General features: G+C 45.0%; 1 protein-coding gene across 5 annotated transcripts in view; it reads left to right on the forward strand.

Annotated features, from left to right (window-relative positions):
* The window catches only part of SNX29 (sorting nexin 29), a 580,852-nt gene that overhangs the window by 25,411 nt on the left and 543,387 nt on the right, over positions 1 to 12,054 (forward strand). For 4 of the 5 annotated variants that reach the window (XM_080678985.1, XM_080678988.1, XM_080678984.1 and 1 more), the window contains 2 exons: positions 3,462 to 3,526; positions 6,254 to 6,306. In XM_080678985.1, coding sequence (XP_080535111.1) covers positions 3,462 to 3,526; positions 6,254 to 6,306 — 118 coding nt within the window. Of the gene's footprint in view, positions 1 to 1,167; positions 1,396 to 3,461; positions 3,527 to 6,253; positions 6,307 to 12,054 lie in introns of those variants that run through there. The other variant, XM_080678987.1, reaches the window with a different exon arrangement.

A 12,054-nucleotide genomic window follows, 5' to 3' on the forward strand; every position in this document is an offset into this window, starting at 1 on the left:
TGAAAGGCTTTTGTACCTTTCCTTTGTTAGGCAATTTTATTTTGCCTTTGCCATCTTCAGTATAAGGTATGTTATTGTGCTATGATTCCTCCATTTTGTGAAGTTTCAAATTATAATAATTAGTGTTTACATTCTTCTTGTTAAAATGTTTGAAATGAATAAAACTATTGAAATAAAATAAAAAAAGACCGTACCCTTTTATGTAATGATGTTTACTTTGAATTTATATTAGTTCACACAAACACTCCATCCATGCTTTTGTTCCGGCCCTCCGGTCCAGTTTAAGAACCCATTGTGGCCCTCCAGTTAAAAAGTTTGCCCACCCCTGATCTAGGATCATTGTGCATGTCATTAAGGGTAGGTGCTAAATTCTTGCTATTCAGATGATGGTCAGGAACCAGCATCAGCGTCACCTGGGAGCTGTGAGAAATGCAGAGCCCCAGGCCCCACCTCAGACCTGCTGAATCTGCCTTTTCACAACACCCAGGGGGTTCGTGTGCACAGGGCAGCTTGAGAATTGCTGCACTAAAAATGGATCCTAGTGAGATGACGGAGATTTTTATTTTCTTTGTACATTTAATACCAGAAAAAACAGCAAAGGCATTTCGGGGGTGGGGGGACCTTCTCAGGTTTCCAGCTGGCATTGCCCAAGGGCAAGTGGGGTTGTTGGGTGCAGTACTTGGGAAAAGGAAGAAAGCAAGCCTGACTTCCCTATTCTGGTGTTAGAGAAGAGTAGAAACTAAACCTTCTGCTGAACAAAGAGCAGGACTTATTGATAGACACAGGTGTCAGGAGAGATGTTCCAGGGCCTTGGGCTGGTGGGGTCTCCGTCATTAGTGACACTTCAGGATAGCCTCTTGTCTGGTGGGAACAATGTGTAGGCTGTCCTTCCTCAAAACCTATTCCAGTAAAGTAACAGTGGCAACATTTGGGAATCAGCTGTATTACGGTGTCCGCAGAGTATCTGGTTTTATCTCCAGCCCTATGTGGTGGGAGTTCTAACTCAGGCATTTGAAGGGCACGGTCTTGAGTCAAGGTCACAGTTCCACCAGTTAGTATTCAATTTAGAACAAAAACTGAACCTGTTATCATGATCTACTAGACCCTTTGTGATTGGCCCCTGCCCGCCTGTATGGTCTTTACTTCTCTTTTTTGCTTACGTTACAGCAGACTTCCTTCTGGGCCTGGAAAGCCAGAAGCCAAGTGTGTTCCTGCCTTCTGGCTTCTACTCTGGATGTTTGCTCTTCCTGGAACCCTGGTTGCCCATACCTTTCCATGGCTGCTCCTCTGCTTGCTCAATGTCACCTGGGCAGAGAGGCCTTCCATGACTGCCGTGGCTGACATGGCCCTCTTGCTTCCTCCCTGTCTCATCAGCCCATTTGGTTTTTCTTCCTGGTAGGACTCTCTAACATCATCTCATTTATGTCTTTACTTAGGTTCTATTTGTTTATTCCTAATAGAAGTTTTGCTCCATGAGAAGATGGCTCTTTTATAGCACTTAACTCCTGTGTCCCCAGCCCCTAGAATATTGCCTGGCACACAGTTGAAGTTAAATAAATACTGAATGAGCCAATGCACACAGTTGTTTGTCCTCTCTGAGCTCCAGTTTCCCCATCTGTGGTATGGGGATCTAATACCTGGCTCGAAGGGTGGTTGTGAAAATTATGACATAATGAATGCAGAGTACTCAGTTGAGTGCCAAGTATGCAGGAAGTGCTCAACAAGGTCACAGTTGTTATCCACCGGGTGGCCCTGGGATGACTCAGATGAATCGCTGACCACGTCTGAGGCGATGCCCTGCTGGTGCTCCCTGGTGAAGCCCGAGTGGAGCTGCCCAGGGAAGAAGCAGCTTGGTGGCAGCTCAGGACCTGCGATGTGGAGCATCTGCTCTTGGAACTCTGACTCTGAGCCTCTTTTGAAACAGCTGCATTCTGTGTGAGGTGTATTATAACAGGTGGCCGTGTTTCTGTTGGTTAGAGTCATGGGCCTCCTGTGGAGGGTCAGATGCAGCTCTGACAATGTCCTGTCTGGGACTTGAGGAGTCCTTGCCCAGACCTCTCTGAGTGGAAGTTCCGTGTGTGCCATGTGTATCAGTTGTGAAAGCTTTTGGCTGCAAGTAACAGCCCAACGTACAGTGTTTTGAACAAAAGGAGGTCTTTGTTGTGTCAGAGGTAGTAGATTTCTAGCAAAATGACATCAAGGCTGGTGTCTTTGTGATTCTCTTGGCTTTCCCTCCAGACTTGTTGTTTCATGGCAGCAAGATGCTGCTGGGCCCCACCCAATGTGTTTATGATTAGCATAAAGGATGGAAGAAGGAAGGAAGCCATTAATATCTTTTCTTTTATCAGGAAGGCATAATTTTCCCAGAACCCTCCCAGTGCACTTCTGCTTACATCTCATTAGTAGAACTTCTTAAGGTCAGCCTTCTGAGAGGCTTGGAAAGGAGTAATTAGGTATTGCAGTGGCATGGGAAAAGGGTGCTGGAGATGATGGTGAGGTCCACCAATGAGCAGTGCCTGCATACTAGGAAATAAATATATATATATGTGTGTGTGTGTGTGTGTGTGTGTATTTAAATATATTTTTATTGATATCTGAGAGGAAGGGAGAGGGAGAGAGACACAGAAACATCAATGATGAGAGAGAATCATTGATCAGCTGCCTCCTGCACCCCCCCTACTTTGGATCAAGCCTGCAACCTGGGCATGTGCCCTTGACTGGAAACAAATCCTGGACCCTTCAGTCCGCAGGCTGATGCTCTATCCATGAGCCAAACCAGCTAGGGCAGGAAACCTATATTTTAAATTAGACCATTGGTTCTCATTGGGGCTAATTTTGATCCCCAGAGGGCATGTAGAGGCATTTTTAAAAAGTATTTTTTTTTATTGCTTTTTACAGAGAGAAGAAGGGAGAGGGAGAGACAGAGAGACATCCATATGAGAGGTATACATCGACCAGCTGCCTCTCCTGCACGCCCCCTGCTGGGGACTGAGCCTGCAACCCAGGCATGTTCCCTGACTGGGAATCGAACCGGCAACTTTTTGATGCAGGGGGATGACACTCAACCAACTGAGCCACACCAATCAGGGCTAGAGACGTTTTTGTTGTCACAATTAGGGTGTGCACGTGTGTAAGTGTGTGTGCATGTGCACACTAATGTATTTAGTGGGTTGAGGCCAGGGATGCTGCTAGTTGTCCTACAATTCATAGGGTAGCCTCCACCATCTGGCCCAAATGTCAGTAGTGCCAAGGTTGAGAAACCCAGAGTTAGACTGTTCCAGACACATTCTTCAAATTTGGGGACCATAGTTTCATTGTGATGATGTAGATTATTGGTGCCGGTCTGGATTTTATTAAAGAGAAGGCTGATCTTAGTTGGGGACAGCTATATACCTTATGTCAGAAAGTCTTACTAGAAGGCTAATGTCAAACACAACTAATTAAGCCTTGTTGCATTTCAGGATCACAGAACAATGACATGAAAAGACAATTTCTGCTGGAGCGACTGCTGGATGCTGTGAAACAGGTAAGAGGAAAGCTCATGTTTGACCTTGAGATCAAGTAATAGTGTTAGAGAATTCATGGAGAAGTCATTTCTGTCCTTCTATATAGATAGACTTACTCTCATGTTGTATCTGGGAACAGTGAGACCAGTAGTTTCCCCCAGAAAATGAGAGAGCAGGGAAGGCGATCAGAGGTAGGGACAGAGGTGTTCCTCTCTACAGCCCTCCAGGGACCCCATCCTTCAGGGGTGTCCCTTAGAGAAGGGTGTTGATGTGGGTTTCAACTCTTATGGGTACGTACCAGCCATGGTGGTTGGGTTAGGACTTTGTGAGCATGAGAACAGAGACGAGGAGGAATGAACCATGCCCAGGATCGATGGTGTGGATCCTTCAGGTGGGCTCTACTCTGGTTGGTTGATGCTATTTTGATGCCTGGTTTTTGGCTGGGTGGGAAGTGAGCTTTAACATGAGCTGGCTTAAGTTTGCTTGTCTGCATATACCACATGCATCATTTATTGCACATTCAACATGTGCTAGGCCCTCTGCTAAGTGCTTTACATTTAATCCTTCCAACCACCCTGTGAGGTAGTTCCTACAATTACTTCTGTTTTATGGCTAAAGAAACTGAAGCTCAGAAAGGCCCAATAACTTGCTTAAGGTGTCACAGTTAATAAGTAGCAAGCAGAGCTAGGATCCAGTCCTGGGAATTCTAGTAGCTCACATTTCAGAAGGGGTGACTGACAATCATATGCATGTAATCACAGTATAGGGAGTTAGGAGATAAATACTTTAATAAAGGTGTGTGTTACGTGTTGATCTTGTTAGGTGTTAGGTGAGCTTGGAGACTTCACCATCTGCCCAAACTTCAAGGTGTCCTGATACAGTGCAAACAACACAGGCTCAGGTGTAGCTGAGTCAAAGGCCAGTTTCATTTCTTCCCAGCTGTGTGTGCTTGGGCAGTTCATCTAGCCCCGTGGTCAGCAAACTGCAGCTCGCGAGCCACATGCGGCTCTTTGGCCCCTTGAGTGTGGCTCTTCCACAAAATATCATGGCCTGGGCGAGTCTATTTTGAAGAAGTGGCGTTAGAAGAAGTTTAAGTTTAAAAAATTTGGCTCTCAAAAGAAATTTCAATTGTTGTACTGTTGATATTTGGCTCTGTTGACTAATGAGTTTGAGGACCACTGCGGCTCTCTGGGCATCCTTTGCTATAATCTGCTCACTGATCTCCACAGGACTGTTGAGCGAATTGCATTTATTAAAGTAGGTAAAGGACTGGCCAGCTCTTGGTCCACTGTAAATTCAGAGCACACATATTTGTTTCTTCTTTCTTTACTCCAGAAATGGAAAATATGACAAGAAGCACTAGCCAGTTTGGCTCCATGGATAGAGCATCGGCCTTCGGACTAAAGGGTCCCGAGTTCGATTCTGGTCAAGGGCACATGCCAGGGTTTTGGGCTTGATCCCCAGTAGGGAGCATGCAGGAGGCAGCCAATTAATGATTCTCTCTCATCATTGATGTTTCTATCTCTCTCTCCCCCTTTCTCTCTGAACTCAATAAAAATATATTTAAAAAAATAAAATATGACAAGAAGGTGAGGAGGCAAGTGGAACCACTTTAAGTGTAGTAGTTAAACAGAAATAAATTGGAGCTTATGCCCAGATCTGCCATGATTAGTATTATTCTTTGGGTGAGCGAAAGTGTTGTATATGTATGCCTTTTGAAGATCAACTTTATTGAGGTATAATTTTCATACAATAAGATAAACCAATTTTGAGTGCAAAGTTCTATAAGTTTTGACAGATGTATCATTTAAAAAATATATAATAAGTTCAGTAATCTTGTAAGCCTGCTACCCACTCTTTAAAAGAGAAGAGTGGATAGTGGTGATGGGTGCACAATATTGTGAATTGAATTGTATAACTAGAAATGGTTAAACTAGTAATTTTATGTTTTCTATATTTTCCTGCAATTAAAAAAAAAGGAGAACAGTTTGCTTTTGTTTGTACCCACCCTGGGAAAATTGTCACTCAGCACAATCAGACGACTTCTTTGGAGCATAATTTTTTTTTTATTCTCACCCAAGGATATGTTTTTATTGATTTTAGAGAGAGGAAAAGACGAGTGGGGGTGGGGGGAAAACATTGATGTGAGAGAGACACATTGATCAATTGCCTCCTGTACATGCCCCGACCAGGGATTGAACCTGAAACCTAAGGATGTGCCCTGACCAGGAATTGAACACACAATTTTTTGGTGTACAGCACAACGCTCCAACCAACTGAGCCACCGGGCCAGGGCTGAAGCGTGATTTATACTGTCATAATTTCCTAGCCATTCATAACAACCTTGGGCCCTGTCAAAAGGGACCCATCATTGCAGATTTGTGGAAGTTTTAATTATTGCCTATTAAGAGCCCTGTGTTATGGACAGCCAGCTGCTGACACATAAAGTTTCCTAGATAATGTGCAAAAGCTGTGTGCTTCTGTTTTCCTCTTAGCATTGTTTTCCCACAAGGCTCACTTTGTACAGTGGGAGGGAGATAAGGACTTCCTTTAAGTGGCGGCTGGAAGGCTGGGTGTCCACTGTCTTATGTCTTGGCCTGACACCCAGGGCAAAGGGACGCCCTGACTCGGCACCCAGAGTTTCTGGCCCCATGTCTCCGGCGACCCTGAGGCTTGTGTGGACTGTTTTGTGACAGTTGAGTGTCCCATCCCAACAGCTGATCTCAGCGGCTTCTTTTTCTGTTCAGTGCCAGATCCGCTTCGGAGGGAGAAAGGAAATCGCCTCGGATTCTGACAGCAGGTAAATATGTTGTTTCTCCAACCATTTGCCTTCAAGAGCATAAAGGTGGCTAGAGGTGACCAGCTTCTGTAGTCGCCTCCGCAGCCAGTGCATTGAGTAAGTCCGGGTGGCCTGTAGCCTGTCTGGGCAGTGACTGCTCTGATATATTCCCAGCTTCCCACAGTTCTCCTTCTTGGAACCTACTGAGGGAATTACTTGAAATACCTGCTGCATAAAGTTACTTGCAGGAAAATTTATATTGATGAAAACTTGGAAATTTAAATGCTTGACAGTTGGGAAATGGTTAATAAAGTATAGTGCATCAGTAGAGTAGAATATTATGTAGCCATTAAATTGATGTCTGTGCAGAATTTTTTAAAAACAATATATTTTTAGAGAGGAAAGGAGAGGGAGAGAGAGATAGAAACATCAAGGATGAGAAAGAATTATTATTTTTTAAAAAATATATTTTATTGATTTTTTTACAGAGAGGAAGGGAGAGGGATAGAGTTAGAAACATCAGTGAGAGAAACATCGATCAGCTGCCTCCTGCACACCCCCTACTGGGGATGTGCCCGCAACCAAGGTACATGCCCTTGACCGGAATCGAACCTGGGACCTTTCAGTCTGCAGGCCGATGCTCTATCCACAGAGCCAAACTGGTTAGGGCAAGAGAGAGAATTATTGGTCAGCTGCCACCTGTACACTGCCTACTGGGGACCGATCCCACAACCCAGGCATGTGCCCTTGACAGGAATCGAACCTAGGACCTTTCAGTCTGCAGGCTGATGCTCTATCCACTGAGCCAAACCAACCATGGCTGTGCAGAATTTTTTTTAAAAAAATTTAATAAATCATTATTGTTCAGATTATTACAATAGTTCCTCTTTTTTCCCCCCATAGCTCCCCTCCACCCGGTTCCCACCGCACCCTCTGCCCTTACCTTCCCCCGCACTGTCCTCATCCATAGGTGTACGATTTTTGTCCAGTCTCTTTCCCCACCCCCACACCCCTTTCCCCCGGAGAATTGTCAGTCCACTCCCTTTCTATGCCCCTGATTCTATTATATTCACCAGTTTATTCTGTTCATCAGATTTTTTATTCACTTGATTTTTAGATTCACTTGTTGATAGAGATGTATTTGTTGTTCATAATTTTTATCTTTACCTTTTTCTTCTTCTTCCTCTTCTTACAGAATACCTTTCAGCATTTCATATAATACTGGTTTGGCAGTGATGAACTCCTTTAGCTTTTTCTTATCTGTGAAGCGCTTTACCTGCCCTTCAATTCTGAATGATAGTTCTGCTGGATAGAGTAATCTTGGTTGTAGGTTCTTGCTATTCATCACTTTGAATATTTCTTGCCACTCGCATCTGGCCTGCATAGTTTCTGTTGAGAAATCAGCTGACAATCATATGGGTGCTCCCTTTTAGGTAATTAACTGTTTTTCTCTTGCTGCTTTTAATATTCTCTCTTTGTCTTTTGCTCTTGGCATTTTAATTATGATGTGTCTTGGTGTGGTCCTTTTTGGATTCCTTTTGTTTGGGGTTCTCTGCGCTTCCTGGACTTGTAAGTCTATTTCTTTCACCAGGTGGGGGAAGTTTTCTGTCATTATTTCTTCAAATAGGTTTTCAATACCTTGCTCTCTCTCTTCTTCTGGCACCCCCATAATTCGGATGTTGGTACGCTTGAAGTTGTCCCAGAGGCTCCTTACACTATCTTCATATTTTCGGATTCTTTTTTCTTTTTGCTTTCCTGTTTGGGTGTTTTTTGCTTCTTTGTATTTCTAATCTTTGACTTGATTCTTGTGATCCTCTAGTCTGCTGTTGGATCTCTGTATATTATTCTTTATTTCACTCAGTGTATGCTTAATTTCTAGTTGGTCCTTTTTCATATCCTCGAGGGTCTCACTAAATTTATCGGCCTTTTCTAGGAAATTCTTGAAAAACCTTATAACCGTGGTTTTGAACTCTGTATCCAGTAGTTTGCTTTCCTCCATTTCTTTCATTTGTGATCTGTTTCTTTGTCTCTGCATTTTGGCTGCTTCCTTGAGTTGGTAGAGTAGCTTTGTGTGGTAGGTGTCCTATCGGGCCCAGCACTCAGCCTCCCCCAGTTACCTGAGGTGGACACTTTTGGTGCACCCTTTTGTGGACTGTGTGCACAGCCTTGTTGTAGTTAAGTCTTGATTGTTGTTGGTATCACTGGGAGGAATTGACCTCCAAGCCAATTGGCTGTGAAGATCAGCTGTGTCTATGCTGGGAGAACTTCTGTGCTGGAGACACCCTTATGAGACAAGACTTGTAAAATTGCAAAAGCCTCTGTGCTCAGCTTGGATGGCGTGGAGTCTCAGCCTTGGCTTTCCGTCAGCCCTGCCCTATGAGGCCCCTGGGTCTCAGTGTCCCTCAGTAATCGCTGCAAGCATCTCTGAGAGAAAGCCGTGCTCGAGTTTCGCCCGCTGCCAGACAGTCCAGTTTCTCCCCGAATGAGTCTGGGTTCCCAGAAACTCACCCGGAACTGGAGTTCAGTGCAGTTGGGAGCTTCCATCTCCCTCCCGCTTTAGAAAGCCAGCCGCGCACTCAGCCACTCGTGCACTCAGCAGTCAGTCCTCTCTGCACGCGCACACCTCTTGGCCTCTGCCTTCCGCAGCTCCCCTGAGTCTCAGTGTGCTTTCTCTTTTCCTGACAGTCCAGATTCCCCCCAAATGAATCTGGGTTCCCAGAGTCTCGCCTGGGACTGGAGTTCAGTGCAGTTGGGAGCTTCCATCTCCCTCCCGCTTGGGAAAGCCAGCCACACAATCAGCCGCCCATGCATTCAGCTGCCCGTCCTCTCCTCGTGCCCGTCCCCGTACCTCAGCCTTTTGCAGCTCCTCTGAGTCTCAATGTGCTTTCCTCTTTCCTTCTAGTTGTAGAATTTCCACTCAGCCAGCCTTCCTGTGGTTCTGGAAGGTGTCCGTTTTGTCTTTTAGTTATAGTTTTGATATTGTTGTGCGAGGCAGCAGTTTAGGTGTTTACCTATGCCGCCATCTTGGTTTCTCCGCATAACTAAAATTTTCTTTGCAGAATTTTTTTAAAGCAGAAAATGTGTATGTAGAATTAAAAATGATATATTTAGTAAAAATAATGCGAGCAGGATACAAAATTATATGGATGCAAAGTGATCCTAGTTATGTTAAACAACTCTGGCAAAAAAATGTCCCAAAATGTGAAGAGAGGTAATATTGGAAACCTTTATATTTCCTGATATTTTTAATATATTTTTTAAAAAGGGGAGTAATTTATTTATTTTTAAAATTTATTTGTTGATTTTAGAGAGAGGAAGGGAGAAACATCTCTTTGTTGCACTTATTTTTTTTTTTTAATATATTTCATTGACTTTTTACAGAGAGGAAGGGAGAGGGATAGAGAGTTAGAAACATCGATGAGAGAGAAACATCGATCAGCTGCCTCCTGCACACCTCCTACTGAAGATGTGCCTGCAACCAAGGTACATGCCCTTGACCGGAATCGAACCCGGGACCCTCCAGTCCACAGGCCGACGCCCTATCCACCGAGCCAAACCGGTCAGGGCTCTTTGTTGCACTTATTTATGCATTCATTGGTTGTTTCTTGTACGTGCCCTGACTGGAGATTGAACCCACAACCTTAAAGTATTGGAACAATATTCCATTTGACAACTGATCTAACCGGCCAGGGTCTGTTTTTCATATTTATACTGTGATTGTGTTTCTTTTATAATTTAAATAAATTCCTAAAAGTTGCCATTGACCTTCATGACCCAGGAAAGGCTGACATAATCACATAAATTTGTAACATTGGGAGGCGACACAAAGGTTTGGGCAACGAGGAGAGACACAGGCATTTGCTGGAAAGGCTGTGTGAAGTCAGCAGTGCTGACTCATGCCCTGCAGCTTGGAGAGTCAGGAGGCACGATCCTGCAAAGGAAGCGAAGGGAAGGGGACGTCTTGCTCAGAGCTCATCTCATCCTGGAGACTTTACACATCCCGCACCCTCTTACCCCGACCCACCCAGCTCCCACTTCTCTTCTCTGTCCTCTCACACCCTTGTTCTCTGTGACACTTTGTACCACTGCATCCTAATAGAGAGCCGTGGGGACCATTTGAAACTAGTGCATGTTTAAGATGGTACCCTCTCCCTTATAAATCTGTCCCTCTTTGTTTTCCCCCATAACACTTATCACCAACTCGCACCGCATGATGTGCTTTTCTATTCCCGTACCGTAATGTCAGCTCTGTGTGGGCATGATGTTATTATGCTGTCTTGTTCACTGACATAGTCGCAGTCCCTAGAAACATCGAAGGTGCTCAGTGAAGATGCGTGGTCTGGTTGAGTGTGTACATTGCATCGCACCATAGTCAAGTGTTTAAATAACTGTGCCACCACAAGCTTTGAGGGAAGAAGGCAGCTTCTCCATTTTTTTTTTTTTTTTTTTACTTTTCAGCATTTTGCACAAACATTTTATGCCTGTCACGCATTAGGTTCTCAGTATACGTTTGTGGCATTAGATCATTAGACTGAGGTATTGCTTCAATTCTCCCAGTGGGCTGTTAGTGTGCACTGGCAGGCTGGCACAAGAGTGCGTGGGCTCTCAAGGCCTGGCTTTGGATCCCGGCTCCTCTTCTTTTCAGCTGTGTCCCTTGCCTTAACCTCCCTGAGCCCAAGAATTAGGTCTACTGTGATACTGTGATTTACAAGAAAGATAGACATTTGTTCTTTTTCCCCATTTCTGGTACTGAGCTCCTAAAACCCCTGGGGTTTTCAAAGTGATGATATCCATAAAGGTGTCTTATTATTCACCATAGTGACTTTTGGAAAGCACTAAAGGTTAGGAACTGGTTTCCAGGAGAACCATATAATTAGAGGGTTGGAACTTCAGTCCCACACCCCACTCTGGGGAGGGGGGAGGGACTGGAGATTGAGTTCAGTTGCCAATGGCTAGTGATTCAATCATTTATGCCTGTGTGGCGAAGGACATGAAAACCCAAGGACAGGGTTCCGAGAGCTCTGGGTGGGGAATACTTGAGTGCGGGGAGAGGGGCCCTCTCTGAGAGAGCGTGGTAGCTCCATGCCCTTCCCACACACTTCACCCTGTGTGCTTCTTCCATCAGGCTGCTCCTGAGTTCTGTCCTTTCCTAATAAACTGGTGATCTAGAAGGTAAGATGTTTCTCCGAGTTCCGAGAGGCCCTCTAGCAAATTAATCAAACCCATAGTCGGGCTCATGGGAACCTCTGAGGTACATAGCTCGTCAGTCAGAAGCACACGTAATAACCTGGAGTTGTGTCTGTCGCCTGAAGTCAGGGGCTGGTGCAGTCTTGTAGGACTGAGGCCTTAACCCGTGGGATCTGACACCGTCTCCAGGTAGATGTGTCAGAATTGAGTTGAATTGTAGGATACCCAGCGATGTTGGAGAATTGCTTGGTGATATGGGGAAAACCCAAACATCAATATCTACCTAGCCAGTTGTGAGGATTAAGTTACATGCTGTGTGTAAAATGCCAGACATGTAGGAGTGTTAGTTTTACTCCATACTAGAGGCCCAGTGCATGGCCGGCGATCAGGGCTGACTGGGGTCTTCCGGCTGCTGGCTGGGGCCTCCCTTCCCTGGCTTCCAGCTGTCGGCGGGGGCCTTCCTTCGTTCCGTGCCGCCCTCTGGTGGTCAGCGCATGTCATAACAGCGATTGAACTCCGGTCTCCCGGTTGAGTTCCCGAGGGGACACTTTGCATATTAGCCATATATATATATATATATAT

Source organism: Plecotus auritus, assembly GCF_963455305.1.
Source record: "Plecotus auritus genome assembly, chromosome: 7".
In the NCBI taxonomy this organism is placed as follows: Eukaryota; Metazoa; Chordata; class Mammalia; order Chiroptera; family Vespertilionidae; genus Plecotus; species Plecotus auritus.